Source organism: Hoplias malabaricus, chromosome 14 (genome assembly GCF_029633855.1).
Source record: "Hoplias malabaricus isolate fHopMal1 chromosome 14, fHopMal1.hap1, whole genome shotgun sequence".
In the NCBI taxonomy this organism is placed as follows: domain Eukaryota; kingdom Metazoa; phylum Chordata; class Actinopteri; order Characiformes; family Erythrinidae; genus Hoplias; species Hoplias malabaricus.
In genome coordinates, this window is record NC_089813.1 from 22224169 (window position 1) to 22245359 (window position 21191).

The 21191-nt window shown below is 39.0% G+C and overlaps 2 protein-coding genes across 3 annotated transcripts; one reads left to right on the plus strand and one right to left on the minus strand.

Annotated features, from left to right (window-relative positions):
- Positions 1–84: 84 nt before the first annotated feature.
- mrpl40 (mitochondrial ribosomal protein L40) lies at positions 85–6628 on the minus strand. Its single transcript, XM_066643887.1, has 4 exons — positions 6461–6628; positions 6184–6279; positions 5922–6077; positions 85–856 (listed from the first exon to the last, which is right to left on the minus strand). The coding sequence occupies exons 1-4, from the start codon at positions 6520–6522 to the stop codon at positions 547–549; spliced, it is 624 nt and encodes a 207-aa protein (XP_066499984.1). The 5' UTR covers positions 6523–6628; the 3' UTR covers positions 85–546.
- Positions 6629–7041: 413 nt separating this feature from the next.
- Positions 7042–15264, plus strand: acaa2 (acetyl-CoA acyltransferase 2). Of its 2 annotated transcripts, none has more exons than XM_066643980.1 (10): positions 7042–7194; positions 10202–10350; positions 10559–10687; positions 11005–11121; positions 12436–12583; positions 12668–12843; positions 13850–13979; positions 14069–14139; positions 14230–14384; positions 14486–15264. In XM_066643980.1, exons 1-10 carry the CDS (start codon positions 7179–7181, stop codon positions 14568–14570), a joined length of 1176 nt encoding a protein of 391 aa, XP_066500077.1. In that variant the 5' UTR covers positions 7042–7178; the 3' UTR covers positions 14571–15264. The 2 variants fall into 2 exon arrangements, with proteins under 2 accessions (XP_066500077.1, XP_066500076.1); XM_066643979.1 differs by having other exon boundaries at positions 7045–7194; positions 10184–10350.
- Positions 15265–21191: the final 5927 nt, after the last annotated feature.

The window sequence follows — 21191 nt, forward strand, 5'->3', positions numbered from 1 at the left end:
AAAGAAAGACATTCATTATTGTGTTCATTTTTATAAAAAAATATATCTTCATTTTTGTTTTAATTTTAAAGTTGGGTCTTGTTTTACAAGTGAGACACAGCATTTTACTGTCTGGTTTCTGATTTATTCTATATGTAATAAATATTTTCACTAAATGGTTTAACTTTCATATATGTTATAAAGACAGGGGACAGACAAATGAACCAGATTCTGATATGAGTACTATAGTTGTTACCAATATTTACTTTGCTTAGTATTTTCTCACCATGTTGAGAAAACCTTATATTACCAAAACACTACATTTATAGAAGGGCAAACACATTTTAATGTCTATTGGACATTTCAAGAAAAGTAAACCCTCACAGTCCACAGAAGTTAAACCAACACTTCTGGGAACATACATTCACAGTACAGCATCAATAACAGTACTGTTCAATGCCAGGACCATCCATCCACATAGATTTTAAAGTTTCACACCAGACGATGTGCTGCTGTCTACAGTTCCATCACTGTAATCCATCTGTAATGGATCAGATTCTGTGTCCATCACTGTGTGTACACTCTTGTAATGTCACTGTATTTTCCATCAGGGGCCTCGTGGTTTGGGATGAAAGGTGTATAGCAGGGACCCTCACGCTTGAAGGGGAAGAGTGTAGCATCAGGGCTGATTGCTGCTTTGTAGAGTTCCTCTGATTCCAGTTTAAGTTCCTCCAAAGCCTGTGTCTGGGCCTTTAAAGCCTCTATAATGGCAGCCTTCTCAGCATGGTGCTGGGTGTGTTTGTACCGGGACCATTCCTGAAGCAACAGTGCTCTCCTCTCACTCTCCTCAAAAGACAGCTTGGGAGCACTGCGGGTTCTGCAGAACAAGTTACACAGATCATTCATTTCCGCTCAAGACTTCACAATTTCACATACTAATAAAGATTAACATCCAGCTTAGTTTAGCACTGCATCATCCTCTGCAACACACATTTCCCAGATATCAACTGATTTGTTATATAAACCTGTATGTAAATATGGCATTTTCTTTCCCTGGCCCCTAAACAATACAAACTTGTGGCATGATGGCTGGCCTTTTTACATGTGAAAGACAAATTTAAATTTTGTGTGAGAGCATTTGTATACATTCTTTGCCACAGATGGGTTAAATGACAATATCCATGTTTTTAAGATTAGAAGGCTTTTGTCATCTTTAGTGTTATCTTTATGCGTGGGCCACTCTACCAATTTCATGCCCACTTGTGCTGTACACATACACATCTATGGACACTTGAGTTGTGTTTTTGGACCATGGGAGTCATTTTAGGCTAAAACAGCTTGCCATAGGAGCGGGGCTCAAACCCACAACCCCAGAATCCTGGAGCTGAAGTGCTGCCTTATTTGAGGATGTTTAATTGATTTGAGAAGAGAAATATGCAAGTTATTTTCTCATTTTATATATACACGTCATACATGTGGCATATTTATTCATTATATTTAATTTGTTTTGATTGTAAATGTGTCTTTAGTGTGAAAGTGCGAAGACTTGCTGCTTCCTTGAAAGAAAACAAATTAACTGATACATCAGTACAAAAGGCAGGGGGTTCTGGCTTTGCAGGATGTTTGGAACATAGCAGTATGTTCTGGCATCATATTCAGACAGCAAGGAAAGATGGTAGAGATCTACATGTCGTTTTCCTAGATTTAGCAAATGCATTTGGCTTATACACTTATGTGGAAAGCCTTTGAATTTTTCCAGGTGCCAGATAAGGTTACTAGACTTGTTAAAGCATATTTTGAGGATATTCAGTTTTTCTTATACAGGGGAATGTACGATGGTGATGGAGGTGTTAATCAGGTACTCTAAGTGGGTCTTAGGTGTGGAGAAGTTTCAAAATGTTACTCGGCTTCCTCCAATCAGGGCTTACATGGACGAAATGATGACCCTGATGACTACTGTGCCTTGCATGCAGTGGTTGCTAGGGAAGTTAAATGATAATCTAAGGTTGGCTAGGCTGAAAGTTAAACCGAACAATTCTAGAAGTCTGTTGAATTGTCAAAATAAAACATGTACAGGAAAATTTTTGGATGAAAGGAGAAATTATTCCTACAGTACCGGAGAGACCAGTGAAGAGTTTAGGTAGATGCTCTGGTGCAGTGCTAAATAACACCGCCCAAGTTGTGGGAATAAAGGCTGAATTGGTGAAGGCTATTAATAGCATTAATAAATCATGTCTGCCAGTGAAGTTGAAATTGTGTTGTCTGCAGTTTGGCTTACTGCCTCGTATTAGATGGTCGCTGACAGTTTATGATGTTTCGATCACAGAAGTAGAGAGGATGGAAAGGGTTATGAACATGGCTACAAGAAAGTGGCTAAGAGTGCCACAGTGTTTAAGTAGTGTGGCATGGTATTCGAGCGGGATACTGGAGCTACCACTCATGTTTATTTGAGGAATTTATAGGTGCAAAGTAGTATCACTAGATTCTTGTCCATTAACAGTAGCCTAGACAAATTCCAGTCCGGGTTCCGGTCTAATCACAGCACTGAGACTGCTCTAATCAAGGTAATTAATGACATCCGCTTAAATACAGAGGCTGGAAAGGTATCTCTTCTATCACTTCTTGACCTTAGTGTTGCCTTTGATACCATTGACCATAAGATTCTTATAAACTCGCAAACTGGGTTGGACTCTCAGGAACAGTCCTGAAGTGGTTTGTTTCTTACCTGGAAGGCAGGAACTACTTTGTAGAAATAGAAAATAATATTTCAGAGAACATGCCAGTAACCTGTGGTGTCCCCCAGGGCTCTATTCTTGGTCCACATTTATTTAATTTATATATGCTTCCTCTTGGCCAGATTCTACAGGACTATGGGCTGTCCTATCACAGCTATGCAGATGATACTCAGATTTACATGGCCCTGTCCCCAAACGACTCTGGTCCTGTTGACTCATTAAGCAAGTGCCTTGAACACATTACAAACTGGATGGGACACAATTTTCTGCAGCTGAATAAAGATAAAACTGAGATTATACTATTTGGGAATAGCACTGAGAGACAAAGATTGGCTACGTCTCTGGACTCGAGGGCCCTCAAATCTAAAGAACTGGCTCGCAACCTTGGTGTATTAATTGACTCAGATCTCAGTTTTAGTAGCCATATTAAAGCGGTTACAAGATCAGTATTTTACCATCTTAAGAACATCAGTAAAATTAGAGATTTTCTGACTAAACCAGACCTGGAGAAACGTATCCATGCCTTTATTTCTAGCAGGATTGATTACTGTAATGGTCTCTTAGCTGGAATTCCAAAAAAGACCATTAAACAGCTTCAGCTGATTCAAAATGCAGCTGCCAGAGTTCTCATCAGGAGCAAAAGAAGAGATCACAAAACACCCACATACTCACATCCTTACACTGGATACCAGTCTGTTACAGAATAGATTTTAAGGTGTTATTACTGGTCTATAAATGTCTAAATGGGATAGGACCAGCGTATTTATCAGATCTGCTACAGAGATATGAGCCGAGCAGATCTCTCAGATCTTTAGGAACTAGTCAGTTAGTCCTGCCTCAGGTCAAAACTAAACATGGAGAGGCAGCGTTTAGCTACTATGCTGCTTTTAAATGGAACCAGCTGTCTGAGAATATTAGAAGAGCCCCAACTTTAGACACTTTTAAATCAAGACTTAAAACACTCCAGTTTGAGCAGGCTTACAGCTGTTTAAAATATTCTGCACTTTTCTGTAAAGGCATTTTATTTCTTTTATTTCTTTTAATTTATTGTCATTTTAAATTGTTTTAATCATTGTAATCATTTTACTGTTTTTATGTAATTGTCTTATTGGAAATTTATGATTTTATTCTGGCTTTTAATCAGTAGGAGTTGGATCTCTGCGTGGCGACTGGCGAGCGGAAATGGCGAGTTGAATGGCGACAGAGCTCGCCAGTTCGTTCGCCAGTTTTATTAGTGGCGTACCTTTCGCCAGCGGTTCTTCGCCAGTTTTATCAGTGGTCTCAACTGCATCAGCGGCTCTCGCCAGTTTTATAAGTGATCTCTCGCCAGCTTTATTAGTGATTTCAACTGAACCAGCGGTTCTCCGCCAGTTCCTTGCCAGTTTAGTGATCTCTCGCCCGTTTTATTAGTGATCTCTCGCCAGTTTTATTAGTGATCTCAACTGAAGCAGCGGCTCTCCGCTGTTTAAATACAATTATATTGAAATTGCCATTTCTGTAAAAATTAGAAACATTAAAAATTGCTTTCTTATAATTGTTCAGCAATGTGACTATGGCGTTTTTTTGTTTTGTGCCACAATTCTGCACGGACGCGCGCGGATATTTCGAACGAGCAAGAATGTTTCTGCGCGCACGCGGATATTTTTGGGTGAGCAAGAAGGTTTCTGCGCACGCGAGGTCTCTGACCTGCGCGCTCGCTACACACTTACAGCCATTACAAAGTGCCTCAGATTCAGCCAATCAGAAACGTCAACTGACAAAGGTAATTTCTGATTGGATGGTTTGACCGCCAAGTGGGAAGGATATACAGGCCGGAGACCAGTAACCTTCTTGCTCCCTCAAAAATATCCGCGCGCGCGCCCAGAACCCTTCTTGCTCGTTCGAATTATCTGCTCGCGCGCGCAGAACTGTGGCACAAAAATAACGCCATAGAATACACACGCTTCCTGCACTCAGAGTCGTGAACAACGTTCAGGGCACTGAGTTGTCACTCAAAAAGTCATTAGCCAATAGGAAGGCACCACTAAGAAGTCCCAGCTGACCATAAAAAAAGAGGCTTCTGATCTTGTTTCCCCTGCACCAAAGTTTGGTGGCCGAGCAGTTTTCAACTAAAGAACTTAATATTGTTACAAGGTTAAAACAGTACACGAATTTTAGATTAAAACTAATATTAAACATTAGAAATGTATAACTTACAAATGCGCTGGCAGGAATACATTTATCATAGTAAGTAGATCAAGATATCTTTTATAGATTATTTAAAAATAATTATTAATAATCAAAATATTTAATAAATATCTATGAATACAATTTCTCCAGATGAATGCTGAGGCTGTGACATATTTTCAGGCTACAAGCTCCGCCGATTTTTTTTTTATCAATAACTCGTATTATTGATTGCTTTATAGATATTTAAAATGAAATTATTACAGAGTTGTTAACAGAGATAGTTTGCGTTGCACTGACGAGACAAGGAATGTGGTGAAGTTGACGTAATTAATAAAACTGGCCAGAAATCACTGATAAAACGGGCGAGAGCTCTCTGATAAAACTGGCGAGGAACTGGCGGAGAACCGCTGGTTCAGTTGAAATCACTAATAAAACTGGCGAGAGCCGCTGATGCAGTTGAGACCACTGATAAAACTGGCGAAGAACCGCTGGCGAAGTGTACGCCACTAATAAAACTGGCGAGGAACTGGCGAGCTCTGTCGCCATTCAACTCGCCATTTCCGCTCGCCAGTCGCCACGCAGAGATCCAACCCCCTCTCCTTTTAATTTAATTGTTTCTTTTTCTGTAAAGCACTTTGAATTGCTTCTGTATGAAAGGTGCTCTATAAATAAACTTGCCTTGCCTAGTCAGTGGTTGTGGATAAGGAGAACATAGACTAGTTGGGGAAATGCACTGTAGAGGTGCTGGTGTGGTGGTTGGTGAGGTAGCACGTAAAGATCACATGGAACTGGTGGCACTAAGGATGCATTAACAGTCCCAGTGGAGCTAGGTACAACCTGTAAAGCTAGCTTGGAGGGGGTATTATTTTATTATTATTTTATAATAGTATGATTATAAAATAATGTCAGCGTGACGGCTAAGCAAACCAGTGCTAAAATGCTTTTCGTATTTGGTCAAGAATAATAGAACCAAAGTGCTGTAAAAGTGTACACATACTATAAAACTATCTTAAATCTTAGAGTTAAGATATGTATTACCTGGTTTCATCAAAGCACTTGGCTGGTGTTATGAAGTCTTCGATTGGAATAAGCTCAGGTGGTATTTTCTCTAGCTTCTTCAGCCTTTTCTTCAGTCGTTCTTTCGCTACAAGTTCACGACGAGGGTCGACCTTCTTCTTTTTCTTTGGCTCTGCTCTGTTTTGAAGAAGGAGAAGTTGGAACCAGACACTGAATTGGACTTATATTCTAATTTAAAGAAAAAAAATAAAATAAAATAAACAACACCGCTTATGAAACCGACCTTAGGGGCACTGAGCTCTTTAAAGAAAGGACGGAGGCAAACCAGTGACTGTGTCTGATACCGCCAAAGTTAACCTTATCAATAACAGACCGGCACCTGGAAGAGAGGATACAACATGCAAACATTATCAGTATAATTTACACCACAAAATAATGAGAACAACCAACAGATCGGAATATATTCTAGCTATGCCACATTAGTTCTCTGGGTTAGCGGACATGCTAACTTGTTTTTACACAACTAATAACCTCAAACAAACTTAGCAAAATATTCATACCCCGATGTTAAACTCAGTCTTGGCATCAGCTGGGAAACCCTGCCGTATAAAATCCCTGACATATTTAATGTGATAAATGTAGGAACGATTAAAAAAACCGCAAGCAATAGAACACTACATTAGCCACTTTGGCTATCTGTGTGGTGTGAATGTTAGGACAGGAGTAAACGTTAAAATGAATCAACTTAGAGACAACTCTGAAGCTTTAGAATCGATTCCAAAAAGACTACTTAGATTTGCATTCAGTCTGAGTTTCCATAATTGTTTTATAGACAGCGTAAATAGTTTGTATACGAGTAAGTAATTTAGTACATTTTGATTTTTGGAACTGAGAAAATAGTCTGGAATCGATCCGTTAGACTTGGAATTCGATTCAGTGTCGATTCCAAGCCGTTGTGCATGAGCCGTAACAAAGGAATATCGAGTGGAATTTTAACAGACGCAGATTCAATTTAATCCCACCCCCAGCATTAGGTTCTGTTGCAAAAATATATATATTTATTGTTATATTATTAATTTAACAAATTATTAGCTGAAAATATTTTTTCTTATCCTGTTTAAAGTGAAATGACATATATCGAAAGTTAAGTCCAGAGTGACTAATACGTTGTTTTATAGGTGAAAGGTTAGCGTAGTATAGGCGTTCACAAGCGACGAGCTTTCCTGACTACTGTCTTAAGGAGACTGACCTTCGGCCGTTTATTATAAAATCACCGTTATGTCGCTTTTAAGAGGTAAGGATCTATGTATTTTTCAACATTATTAAGACATTCAAACGGCTTTTGTGGACCGCATATTCTTCCTGTTTTCGTTGTAATTTTGCTTGTACTGAACTTTTTATTTTCTCAGTGTTTTGCTGCTGTATATTAAGACTATGTTGTTAATTGCTTATAAGACTTCTGCATGTGTTGATTAGGTCACCAGATAACTCAAATTCTACAAAATAGTCCTTTGTTATAGTTTATTTAAATAATTTTGTTTGGCTTTTACTCTTTAGTCATGCAGACAATATAAAGGGGGTGTTTGAATGGTTAGAGGGAAAGTAGAGGAAAGGTGACTGGAAATGTCGGCATACTGTTTCAGTAGACACACATTCAATGTGTAAATCCCTCACTTACCCCTTGGACAAATGTCAATAAACCTGTGTATTTCAATGATAGTTTTTGGCACATATTGGCCTGCATATTTTCAGGCATTTCCAAATACCCACCCCACCCCCCTTCCCATCTTCTCTGATAGAAAGCTATAAGACATGAATCAACACTGGACTGGATTTTCTGAGATGGAGAACACAAAGAGCATATTAAAACCTGAATTTCAGGACCAGTCTCCAAAACAAAGTGTATGTTTTTATTGCATTGTATACATTTGATCAAGGAGGTATTACACAAAGCAGGATTTCTCTGTTTAACAAGATAACTTTAGCCCAAAATCAAGCCTGTCCAATAGGTAAAGATCAGAGGGACATTTCTTCAGCTTCTTATAAACATTTTCGCAAATCACATCTCCTTGATGACATATACTTCTGTACACTATACTGATAATTACACAGTATTTATTTATCCCCTCTTTAGTGTGCTATTATGTGGTTTGGTATAAAATGAGATTTTTTTGGTATAAAAGGAGTTTTATTTATGTATACACACAATATAAAAGTCAAGCCAATCTATGTATGTAACTAGAGAGAGGATGGATATATATATATATATATATATATATATATATATATATATATATATATATATATATATATATATATATATATATATATATATATATATATATATATATATATTATACACACACACACACACACACAGGGGTTGGACAATGAAACTGAAACATCTGTCATTTTAGTGTGGGAGGTGGCTAAATTGGACCAGCCTGGTGGCCAATCTTCATTAATTGCACATTGCACCAGTAAGAGCAGAGTGTGAAGGTTCAATTAGCAGAGGGTAAGAGCACAGTGTTGCTCAAAATATTGCAATGCACACAACATTATGGGTGACATACCAGAGTTCAAAAGAGGACAAATTGTTGGTGCACGTCTTGCTGGTGTCTCTGTGACCAAGACAGCAAGTCTTTGTGATGTATCAAGAGCCACGATATCCAGGGTAATGTCAGCATACCACCAAGAATGACGAAACACATCCAACAGGATTAACTCTGGACGCAAGAGGAAGCTCTCTGAAAGGGATGTTCGGGTGCTAACCTGGATTGTATCCAAAAAACATAAAACCACGGCTGCCCAAATCACGGCAAAATTAAATGTGCACCTCAACTCTCCTGTTTCCACCAGAACTGTCCGTCGGGAGCTCCACAGGGTCAATATACACGGCCAGGCTGCTATAGCCAAACCTTTGGTCACTCATGCCAATGCCAAACGTCGGTTTCAATGGTGCAAGGAGTGCAAATCTTGGTCTGTGGACAATGTTAAACATGTATTGTTCTCTGATGAGTCCACGTTTACTGTTTTCCCCACATCTGGGAGAGTTAACGGTGTGGAGATGCCCCAAAGAAGCGTACCACCCAGACTGTTGCATGCCCAGAGTGAAGCATGGGGGTGGATCAGTGATGGTTTGGGCTGCCATATCATGGCATTCCCTTGGCCCAATACTTGTGCTAGATGGGCGTGGCACTGCCAAGGACTACCGAACCATTCTGGAGGACCATGTGCATCCAATGGTTCAAACATTGTATCCTGAAGGCAGTGCCGTTTATCAGGATGACAATGCACCAATACACAGCAAGACTGGTGAAAGATTGGTTTGATGAACATGAAAGTGAAGTCAGCAGATCTAAATATTATTGAGCCACTTTGGGGTGTTTTGGAGGAGCAAGTCAGGAAATGTTTTCCTCCACCAGCATCACGTAGTGACCTGGCCACTATCCTGCAAGAAGAATGGCTTAAAATCCTTCTGACCACTGTGCAGGACTTGTATATGTCATTCCCAAGAAGAATTGACGCTGTATTGGCCACAAAAGGAGGCCCGACACCATACTAATAAATTATTGTGGTCTAAAACCAGGTGTTTCAGTTTCATTGGCCAACCCCTGTGTGTGTGTGTGTGTATATATATATATATATATATATTTAATGTACCTCATGCATACAACTCTGAACGTTAAACACAGAAACCACAGAAAAGGTTTATATCAAATGATGATTTTCATGTTCACTGATTATGCAGATTTCACATAAGGCAGCAGGGAAGGTTACGGTTATGTGAACTTACAGTAAAATTAAAAGTTTTCTGAGTGAAGGCACAGAGTAAAAATCCTGGTCATGTCCATCTCTGTCATTTATTTTGCCATAACTTCCTGTAATTGGTTTAAATGTACAAAATATTTAAAAAAAAAAAAACTGTTTTCACACTGCACCCGAACTGAACCATGGTTCTGGCTAAACTGAGAAACGCTGCATTGTGGAATACCTACTGGAGTAGGCATAATTAGTTGTTCTGAGCTCTATTGTGCTCCCTTGTTGGACAGGAGAGGGCAACATGTATATTAAGTGTTTGTTTTGGTCTGAGATTGTGGTGCTCTAGTGCAGCATCTACAGGCAGAATGTAATATATCACTCCTTTTTGCAATTTAATGATGTGAATTTTCTGAAACTATAGACAGAGTTAATAATCTTACCTCAGTAGCACTACATCACTGACCTGCAATACTGCACTAATCAGTGATGTTATCATAATATTATCCAACATTCTGATGTAGGTGTGTTCATTGTGTCAGCTAAGAGGACCCCTTTTGGCACATATGGTGGAGTTCTTAGAGACCACTCTGCCACAGACTTGGCCGAGCATGCTGCCAAAGCTGCACTTGCTGCTGGCAATGTTGCCCCAGAGCTTGTTAACAGTGTCATCATAGGAAATGTAATGCAGGTGAGTGTCTACTTTGAACAGCCGATACCATAGTCATCACCTTACATAATTAATTGCATATGTGAGAGTTGTACAGCTGAATTAAAAGATTATTTTGCTTTACTTTCATAGAAGTAAAGATAATGTTTGACATTTTATGTGAAAATTGTGTAGGGTAGCTAATCTCTTTTATAGCTGTATAGGTTTGCTCTGATTCTTTCTCTTGTAGAGCTCTGCAGATGCTCCCTATATTGCACGTCATGTGGGCCTGAGATGTGGGGTTCCAGTACCTGTGCCTGCACTGACTGTAAACCGTCTCTGTGGATCAGGTTTCCAGTCCATCATCAATGGGGCTCATGTAAGAGTATACATAAAAATATGTATCCATCATACCCAAGCATTGGATTCAGTTCAGATGCACATTCAAATTAAGTGACAATTGTGACATATTATTCTGATTCTAGTTTTCCAAAAGAAACCTAGAGCAAAGATGATTCTTGTGGGAGAGTGGGCATCACACTGAATACTCTCACTGTTTAAATTATCTTAACACAAAGATGTTTTTTTAGGAAATTGGGCCCTGGACATGAAATGGTCTGCCTATTAATGTGCGGCCTGTTGGATGCACTTTTGTTTGATGGGTTTGTCTTCGTGTGTGTGTGTGTGTGTGTGCAGGAGATTTGCCTTAAAGATTCAGAGATTGTACTTTGTGGAGGGTCTGAGAGCATGAGCCAAGCCCCTTATGCTGTACGGAACATACGCTTTGGCACCAAGTTTGGTGTTGACTTGAAGGTATAGTTACAAAAACTAAATGATTTTAATGTAGTTAAAATTTAGTGAGTGTGTTTGTCTGTCATTACAAAACTATGAATGTCAAAAATTTTCTTCAAAAGTTTCTTCAAAAAGAAGCATAACATTATTAACTTTCAAGGCACTGATTATTTATCATGTTATATAATATTCTGTAATGCGGCATTGCATCTTTCAGATTTTTTACAGAATTTGACAGAATACAGAATTTTTTACTGATTTATATTTTCATCTGTTAGACTTCTTTAACCATTTTACCCATTAGTCTTTATGCAAATACATCCAGCAGCTGGAATCGGGAATCTACATTACTGGCATTGAAAATAATTCTAAATTTAACCACTGCTATAGAGCATAATGAATAAAGACAGGTCAGTTTCTTCCTTGATGTAACATGAGCTATATCTAGCAAGGGGTAACATTCATTCATTCATTATCTGTAACCGCTTATTCAGTTCAGGGTCGCGGTGGGTCCAGAGCCTACCTGGAATCATTAGGCGCAAGGCGGGAATACACCCTGGAGTCACACACCAGTCCTTCACAGGGCAACACAGACACACACACATTGACTCACACCTACGGACACTTTTGAGTCGCCAATCCACCTACCAACGTGTTTTTGGACTGTGGGAGGAAACCGGAACACCCGGAGGAAACCCACGCGGACACATGGAGAACACACCAACTCCTCACAGACAGTCACCCTGAGCAGGAATCGAACCCACAACCTCCAGGTCCCTGGAGCTGTGTGAGTGCGACGCTACCTGCTGCGCCACCGTGTCGCCCCAAGGGGTAACAATTGTTTTATAATTTTTTTAAAAATTTGTTTAAACCTATCACCGTGTGGGTTTCCTCCGGGTGCTCTGGTTTCCTCCCACGGTCCAAAAGCACATGTTAGTAGGTGGATTGGCAACTCAAAAGTGTCCATAGGTGTAAGTGAATGTGTTTGTGTGTGTCGCCCTGCGAAGGGTTGGCGCCTCCTCCAGGGTGTATTCCTGCCTTGTGCCCAATGATTTTGGGTGGGCTCCAGACCCACTGCGACCCTGAATTGGATAAGCGGTTACAGGTAATGGATGAATGAATACTTTTGGTTGACTTAGTTATCCATAAGCTAGGGTTTCAAATGACAGGAAAATAAAAGCAGACAATTTGCATTTTAATGTGATGGATATTATGTGAATTTTTGTAGTGAATGAGTCTTTTGATAACATTTATTAATTAAAACCATAGATGATAATTATTTTACATTGTTATAAAGAATGACTCATAGCTGTAATGTCTGTGTGTATGCATTAGCTTGAGGACACACTGTGGGCAGGGCTCACAGACCTGCACATAAAGACCCCAATGGGACTTACGGCTGAAAATCTGGCTGAAAAGTACCAGATCACACGAGAGGACTGTGATAAGTATGCCCACCAGACACAGCAGAGGTGGAAAGCAGGTCAGTTCATGCTAAATTAAGACTGGAGCTGTTTCCTAATACCCACTTCAATTTTATTATTTTCAAACTTGCTTTCTTTTTCAGCTCATGAAGCTGGATATTTTAATGCTGAAATCATACCTATCGAAGTAAAGGCCAAAAAAGGCAAGGTGGCTGTGTCATTTGACGAACATCCTCGTCCGCAAACTACACTGGAACAGATGGCCAAGCTTCCTACTGTCTTTAAGAAAGGAGGCACTGTTACTGCTGCCAATGCTTCGGTGGGTCCTACAGAGCCCTTCTCATAATAAACCCATGTATTATTTACATTTCGCACAATTATATATAAAACAGTGTTGTTTTTTAAAGCACAATTCAAGTTGTGTTCAGGTTTCTTCCAAGTATCTAGAATTAATTTATTACTTTCTTATTGATTATTTATTTATTTTCTCTTACGTTCGTTATACATGGCAATTATTGTATGCTTATTTTCTTTTTTAGAGAGCCTTTTTATTATTTTGTGGGTTTTTTTTTTATGTTGGTTGTTCCACTCCCTCTGTCACTAGGTTGCTTAACTGCCTGCTCTTTCTCTCCAGCAGAAAGAGCCCAAGAGAAAAGAGCTTGGCAGGGGAGACGAACATTAAAATCTTCTTAATGAAAAACTACCATGGCTGTACCCCAATTTCAGCCGGAAAAACTGACCATTATTTTTTTTTTATTAAACTGGTATATTGGTGAGAGACAGGATCAGAGAGCAAGACCAAATTAATTTAAAACTAGCCCAAATTATTAAAAGAATAAAAAACTGCCCTAAAATCTGCAACTTCACAGAAAAATGCAGACCTGGCAATTCTCGTTATGCTAGTAGAAGTAGTGGAGTAAACAGCTTTGAGGCATATGAAAGGGGAAAGCAATCTTTCAAAACCCAAAAACAAAATTCTCTATATTTGGCACAAGTTTTTCTGTGCATATTACATTTAAATTTATGTTTTCAGTTTTATTGGAGGGAACAACTCTCTTTCCACCCAACTGTAAGACAATTTGCAAATTAAGGTTTAATTTATTTTCTTTTTATTCTGGTATCAATATCTAATTCAAATTGGTATTTTTTACATGAACGTTCAAACCATTTTAATGATTGCTTGTTGGTTCAAATATATACACTTGCCCAATTTTGTTTCCTGTGTCTACATATTCAGTAGAGGTTTGCCACACAGTAGGCACAACAGATTTTTTTCTCTTTAGAGAGCTGAGATTACCTCATTTTATAAACTCTTGGTTTCAAAGGGTGTGTCAGATGGTGCTGCAGCTGTGGTGATAGCCAGCGAGGATGCTGTTAAAGAGCACAAACTTACCCCATTGGCTAGAATTGTTGCTTATCACATCTCAGGTTGTGATCCAAGTATTATGGGCATTGGTAAGTTATGTACAGGTATACAACATACAAATATTCTCTCTCTTTCTTTTCTTCTAAAACACAACAATTTTAATGCATCCCTTACACAGGTCCTGTCCCTGCTATATCTGAAGCTTTGAAGAAGGCAGGTCTTTCACTAAAAGATATGGACCTAGTGGAGGTATGGGCATTATTAGAAATGGGCACATATGCCACTGGTAGTTCATCTGTGTTTAACATATTTTAAATGTTTATCCCATATTCTTTTCAGGTAAATGAAGCATTTGCTCCCCAGTATTTAGCAGTTGCTAAGGCATTGGGTCTAGACCCAGAAAAGAGTAATGTTAATGGAGGAGCCATTGCACTTGGCCACCCCCTAGGGGCCTCAGGAACAAGAATCACTGCACACTTGGTGCATGAGCTAAGGTAAATATCCATACTCTAAATATTTAACAGGCATCATGCTTGTACTTTTAAATAATATCCTACATGTGTTATGTTAATTTCAATGTTTTCTTTGTTTCTAGACGGAGAGGGGGCAAATATGCAGTGGGCTCGGCCTGCATTGGTGGAGGGCAGGGTATTGCTATAATTCTTGAAAACACACAATGAGCAGAATTTGGAACACGCATACCTTTAGACAGAAGAGTTGCCATAATTCAATAACACTCCACAGAGACTCTTACCTAAACATATCCTGGGCAAGTTATTGTATCAATTCAAATATGCATTCATACATAGACAAACTATAGTCAACAAAAAATTCAATTTGTTTTGTAATTTCAGTCAAGGATTGATTATTTGCATTACATTTTTCATATAGCCTTCTTTAATTTACAGACTTTTTTTTTAACTTGCTTTAAAAATGTCAACTCTCTGCTAAATCGTATCTGGTTGTGCCTTAAAAGAAGTACAGCACTCTTACATTATATAGTAAAGAAACTGAAATTTAGCAGGCTTAGATTATGTAATAATGTGTTTTCTGTCTTGCTGGTGTGTGTGAACATAGAGGTCCCCCAAATGTGTGAATTCACTCATGAATTGTGAAGTATATGGTGTAGAACGTGCCTAATGTTTTCTTTCTTTGTCCAGTAACCATATGGTTTTAAAGACTTATATTTTTCAGAATATTTTTATTATCATCACTTCCATGTGAGGCATGTACTACAGGAAATGTTCTAGCTGGGGATGTTGGGAAAAACCTGTTGGACATGGAGACATCTATATATGCCAGACCAGTATACAATTCAGAGGCAGATTGTCTATTTAAGAACAACATAATCACTGCTTAATAAAGCAAACTTAAAAACTCAAAATTTCATAAAGTGTCCTGTTTTCTTCTAGAAGGTCTACATTTTTCAGTTACTTCTTTTAAGGATTCATTTTTCTGCTACAGCAGAGAAAAAGAAAAAAAATCACAATTTTCCATCTATGATCCTTATCACCAGCTTATTGAATTTTCTGTTCCACCTTAAGGGCCAAAGCTAGCACAAAAGCTTTTAAAAATATTGAAGCAACTGTTCCTTCATTCATTCATTCATTATCTGTAACCGCTTATCCTGTTCAGGGTTGCAGTGTGTCCAAAACCTACCTGGAATCATTTGACACAAAGCAGGAATACACCCTGGAGGGGGTGCCAGTCCTTCACAGGGAAACACAGACACAAACACATGGGAGGAAACCCATGCAGACAAAAGGAGAACACACCAAACTCCTCAAAGACAGTCACCCGGAGCAGGACTTGAACCCACAATCTCCAGGTCCCTGGAGCTGACCACACAAACCAATCGTATGTCACTAAATATTTACCTAAGTGAAAGGCAAAAATTGAGAGAAACCCTGCCTTTCCCCCGCATTTACACGAATTTGGTGTCTAAACCACATTAACATTTTAGACTAGACAGTGGTGTTATTTTCCCTTCAACCATAAGCATAATTTTAGGATCCTTGCTTCTTATTCAACATAAGGAAGATTAGGCCATACCTAACTCAACATACAACACAGCTCCTCGTTCAGACGTTAGTAATCTCCCGTCTAGACTATTGCAACGCCCTCCTGACAGGTCTTCCGGCCTGTGCTGTGAGACCGCTACAGATGATCCAGAATGCGGCAGCACGCCTGGTCTTCAACCAACCAAAAAGAGCACATGTCACGCCCCTATTAGTTGAGCTGCATTGGCTACCCTTAGCTGCTCGCATCAAATTCAAATCACTAATGATGGCCTTCAGAGTATTCACTGGTTCTGCTCCCATCTTCCTCAATAGACTCTTAAAACCATACGTTAGCGCCCGCCCTCTCCGTTCCTCAAAGGAGCGCCTACTAACACGACCAACCCCCCGTACAGGTCAGTTGAGGCTATTCTCATCTCTGGTACCACGCTGGTGGAACGAGCTTCCAAGCACTATCAGAGCAACAGAAACCCTCTCTGCATTCAAAAAATCATTGAAAACCCAGCTCTTCCGAGAGTATCTTTTGCACTGAATGTCTTTCTTTAATGCACTTATTACTTCCTGGCATATTGCACTTAATGTAAGGTATTTTGTATAATTTGTGCTGTAGTTAGAATGTTAGATCCTCTTTTGTAAGTCGCTTTGGATAAAAGCGTCTGCCAAATGCATAAATGTAAATGTAAATGTTATTCATAATTTTCAAATTCAAGCATTTAGTTTCACCTTATTTGCGTTATTCTCCAGGTTCTTATTGAATACTTATGTCCACCTTATACAGCTATGCGAAGCTAAAGCTAGCACTAGGTTTTTATAAACAAAACTAATTTTGAAACACTTCTCATTTCCCATTTTATCCATTTAAACACACGATCAATTGTACATCATGTCACTAAAAAATCTACCTACTAGTGAAACGCTTATATTTGCTGTGTAATACCAAGCTTGATTTCTCTGTTCCACATTAAATAGGTGAATATGCAAGGCTTTTTGAACAAAATTCTTATTCCTTAATTTGTTGAAAACACATACACCACAGAGAAATGCACATGAATCTGCATCAATTTCTTTAAAACAAACAATTGTATTTACACTTTTCAATCATGTTATTCACCTTATAAAACACAATCCTAACACCTTTCAAATGTCGCTATGCCTCTATTCCTTTATATGAAACATACAACCTATGGCATTTACTCATTTTAATCTATACGTGGGTGTCTGTACTAATATATTTTTAAAGAAATTATTGAAATTACCTCTTCAAGAGAAAATTGGCCAGCTCTGGCTCTTGTGTGGTGTTGCTGCTTCTAAACTGCTTCCACCTTTCAAATGCAAGGCCTCTCATTTTACTCCGTCTCTGGTCAAGGAGATTTTTAGAAAAGCAATGGGGCTTTTTAGGTCTGCTAAAATATAACATTAACTATGTTCACTTGGTCATTTCGTGGATCCATGACACTATGTTTGTAGACCTGGCAGCGGTAGGTTTGGACTGTAAAATGATTGCACAGAGGGTGGGATACTAGGAGCTCTGCTCCGGCTTCAGCAATGCTATGAGACAGTGGCGGATGCTGGTCTTTCAAGGAGGGGAAGCTCAATTTCGGCCTACATCATAAAATGTGTCGGTTTATTTATACATAAATTCTACCCTCCGTTCCTTTTTAAGAAAATGATCTGTGACCCTGTCGTACCAACAAGGCGTCTTTTCCAGGGACTTGACTAGTGTCCTCTCAATGGCCAGCAGAGCTACGCTGCTTAAACGGCCTTGGCCCATGTGAAGTATGTCCGCCTGTGCTCCCACGGATCTTTACACCAAGGGATCGCTGATTCGCTCATTTCGCTTTCAATCAAAAAGGGATTCAGCCTCAGACAAATCCAATCATCATGCAGAAGCTGAGCGTCGGGGCCAGCGTCTTTACCAGTGATAAGAAGCTGATTCTGAACAAAAGTTGAGGGCGTTGTAGTGCATATTTATTCAATGACATGTACACAAACAGTATATATTTGATCACTTATTTTTTTTACATTTTAGGGGAAGCTGAGCTTCACTTGGGCACGGTGGCGCAGCAGGTAGTGTCGCAGTCACACAGCTCCAGGGGCCTGGAGGTTGTGGGTTTGATTACCGCTCCGGGTGACTGTCTGTGAGGAGTTGGTGTGGTGTGTTTCTTCCGGGTGCTCCAGTTTCCTCCCATAGTCCAAAAACACACGTTGGTAGGTGGATTGGCGACTCAAAATTGTCCGTAGGTGTGAGTGAATGTGTGTGTGTGTGTCTGTGTTGCCCTGTGAACGACTGGCGCCCCCTCCGGGGTGTATTCCCGCTTTGCGCCCAATGGTTCCAGGTGGGCTTTGGACCCACCGCGACCCTGAACTGGATAAGCGGTTACAGATAATGAATGAATGAGCTTCCCTTGCAGTCTTAGAGCAATCGCCACTGCTATGAGAGGAAGCTTTAACTGTTTCTTTAATTTATGATCACACACCCTGGACATTTTAGTACTAAGGACAGTAAATATCTTGCATTGCTTCATTAAGATGATTTGCTGCTAGAGCACAGCCACAAAAATAGTGCCCTGTCTGAACCTTCTAATAGACTAATTCTAGACCAGAGGTCGGCAACCTTTACCACTCAAAGAGCAATTTGGACCCGTTTCACACAGTAAAGAAAACACTGGGAGCCACAAAATCCTTCTGAAATTTTACATGAAATAACACTGCATATAACAGGATTTTTTTTTTTTTTGCCTTTGTGCTATGTATAAACAAACTATACTGTGTTACATTTATGATATTAATGAACGACTGCAGAAAAATGAAATAACATTTCTGCATGCAACAAAACATTTTAACTCCGAAAAAAAGACGTTGTGTTGATGGTTAAGTAAAATACTCAATGTCTATTTGAGTCCTTGTAGTAATGGGGAAAAAAACGCCGAACTTAAATTATCCACTGGCAGCAAACAAATGCTGTCCTCTCTCTGCGTGTCGTCATCCTTTTACTGGCGCCGTGCAGTGAGCTGTCAAAAAGTTCAAGAAACCGCACACTGGCGGGTGTCGCACGTTGGAAGTTGTGACGTGTATTACGAGCGACAAAATATTTAAAAAATTAAAATATTTTAGATGTTACAAGATCGCCATAATCTTCACAGAATTACATTTTCAAAATGAACGACATTTAGGACATTTTTAATTCAGCACTGTGAAGACAAAAATTAAATGAACTGGAGGTAAGGTGTTTGCCAAAACCTTACTTTCACACCCTTTTCCCAACATATTTCATACATAGGTCATTAAATAACAGCTTTTAGACCCAAAGTATTACATTATTTATCTAATGTAAAGCCAATTATATTTACCCATGATTGACTGCATAATGAAACCCAGTCAAATAAACTTACCAAATTTTTAAGCTACAGCCAAATTTTTTATCTCTATATTAAGATTACTAAAATATAAATGAACTTTTTGTGTTCTCTTCTGTCCTCTTTAGAGCCCATGAATTCAAGAGGATCATTGAAAGGGAATTTTGATACAAAGTATCTGACCAAAGGATTATTTTTTTATTTTTCCGAATCAGTTCATATGTTTAATATGATGTTAAATTGTCTATGTGCTATTTTTCAAATATAAATACATTTTTGAAAAAGGAAAATGTTTTTTTTTTCTTTCAATAATCCTTCATTTTAAAACGAAAATGATGAACCTTAACCTCGATGAGCATTTGCATTTGTGGGTTACTTTAGGAGTGTGATCTTTACGCACTATGTTATAGGCCGTATTACAATAAGTGTGAACACTAACAAAAACATATTTCATGTGCTGTGTGAGGGTATCTATCTCACAATAACTTAATATAGTATATTTGAAAGATGTCATTCATATCAGAGGTAATTTTAAACTCCTGGCCGATTTATTTTAGCTTTCATTTACTATAACATTACTATAACATCCAAGTTATACACCAAGTTGACTATCATTTTAACCAGTCTGAGAGAAGCTTCTAAAATCCAAAGGCCAAATTAGGAGTTGTTGTATCTGTGACTGTATTTCCCTTTCTAGTCAGTTTCTTTAGGCATACCATACAATGGAAAAATTCAAGCAAATAAGCCAAGTTAGAAAAAAATTATAGGATTTTACAAGTTAGGTACCTCTTTAGAAGCCATTACTAAACAACACAAACACAATATAATTCAGAATGGTGCAAAATAGTGACAGGGCTGGCAGAATTTTGGGCTGAAATGATCAAAATAAACCGAGCTGGAGGCATCAGGTCCCAAAATATCTATGGGCACTTTAAGAAAGTGCTACATCACCATAGCCTTAAAATGCTGCAGTGTAAGAAAAAACACCAATCCAAGACGGGAATGAAAACAGCAAGACACAATATAGCACAATATGCAGTGTAGCTGTCACACGGCTCCATGGTCCTGGGGTTTTGTGTTCAAACGCATCCTTGGATAACTGTCTGGGTTTCCTCTAGGGCTTCCCCAGACAATTCACCTGTTTTAGGTGGATTGGCTATGCACATGTCCATATCAATGTGTTTGTGAGCAAATGTGTGAGTGTGATACCCTGTGATGAACTGGCGCCTCATCCAGAGTATGTTCCTGATTTGTGCCCAGTGAATCCTATTATGCTCTGGACCCACTGTGACCCTGAACTAAGTAAAGTTGTTACAGACAATGACTGAATTTTACATATATTTGTTAGACAAAAGGAAAAGGGAAAAAAATGATAAATGGAATTGTTAAATGTGCAGCCCCCATCCAAATTTTGCATCAGCATATATCTATTGGCAAACAGATTAGCAAATAATAAAATATTATATACTTTAATTAAATATTTCTAAACGAACTCAAATTCCGCTCCGTGGGTGTGTTTATTTGTGTTTGTGTTGGTCGGTAGGTGGCAGTCAGAGATTCGTTCATGGCACACGGACCTTCAGAATATAGTCGAAGAAAAGTGAGCGTGACACGTCACGAGTATATAAACGTCAAGTGCCCGGATGTCGGCCTTTTTTTCTAGCTAAAGGTAATTGTGGCCACCGTGTCCATGTTCTCTAAATGTAATCTGCTATCATCTGTGTGAACGGGACCGTATATTAATTGCAGATATTATGTGACAGTGTGTTCGTTCTGTTAATACTAAAATCTATGAACATTTTTTGTCTTCGATGTTTTGCTGCTCTTGTTTATCTATTCTGAATTTGGGCCTGAAGCCCGAGATTGTTTCTGAGGGGCTTTAGACCGTTATGCTCACAGCATGTTTTCATTCATGTTCAAACTCCCG

What these genes read in the sequence shown, in the direction of transcription:
- acaa2 (XM_066643979.1), top strand. An exon ending in ACAGCAGAGGTGGAAAGCAG is followed by an intron (nt 12,584 to 12,667) that starts GTCAGTTCATGC and finishes TTTCTTTTTCAG; the next exon opens with CTCATGAAGCTGGATATTTT. An exon ending in TCCAAGTATTATGGGCATTG is followed by an intron (nt 13,980 to 14,068) that starts GTAAGTTATGTA and finishes TCCCTTACACAG; the next exon opens with GTCCTGTCCCTGCTATATCT.
- mrpl40 (XM_066643887.1), bottom strand. Translation starts at nt 6,522, where the DNA reads ATGTCAGGGATTTTATACGGCAGGGTTTCCCAGCTGATGCCAAGACTG. An exon ending in AGACTGAGTTTAACATCGGG is followed by an intron (nt 6,280 to 6,460) that starts GTATGAATATTT and finishes CCTCTCTTCCAG; the next exon opens with GTGCCGGTCTGTTATTGATA. An exon ending in AAGAGCTCAGTGCCCCTAAG is followed by an intron (nt 6,078 to 6,183) that starts GTCGGTTTCATA and finishes TCTTCAAAACAG; the next exon opens with AGCAGAGCCAAAGAAAAAGA.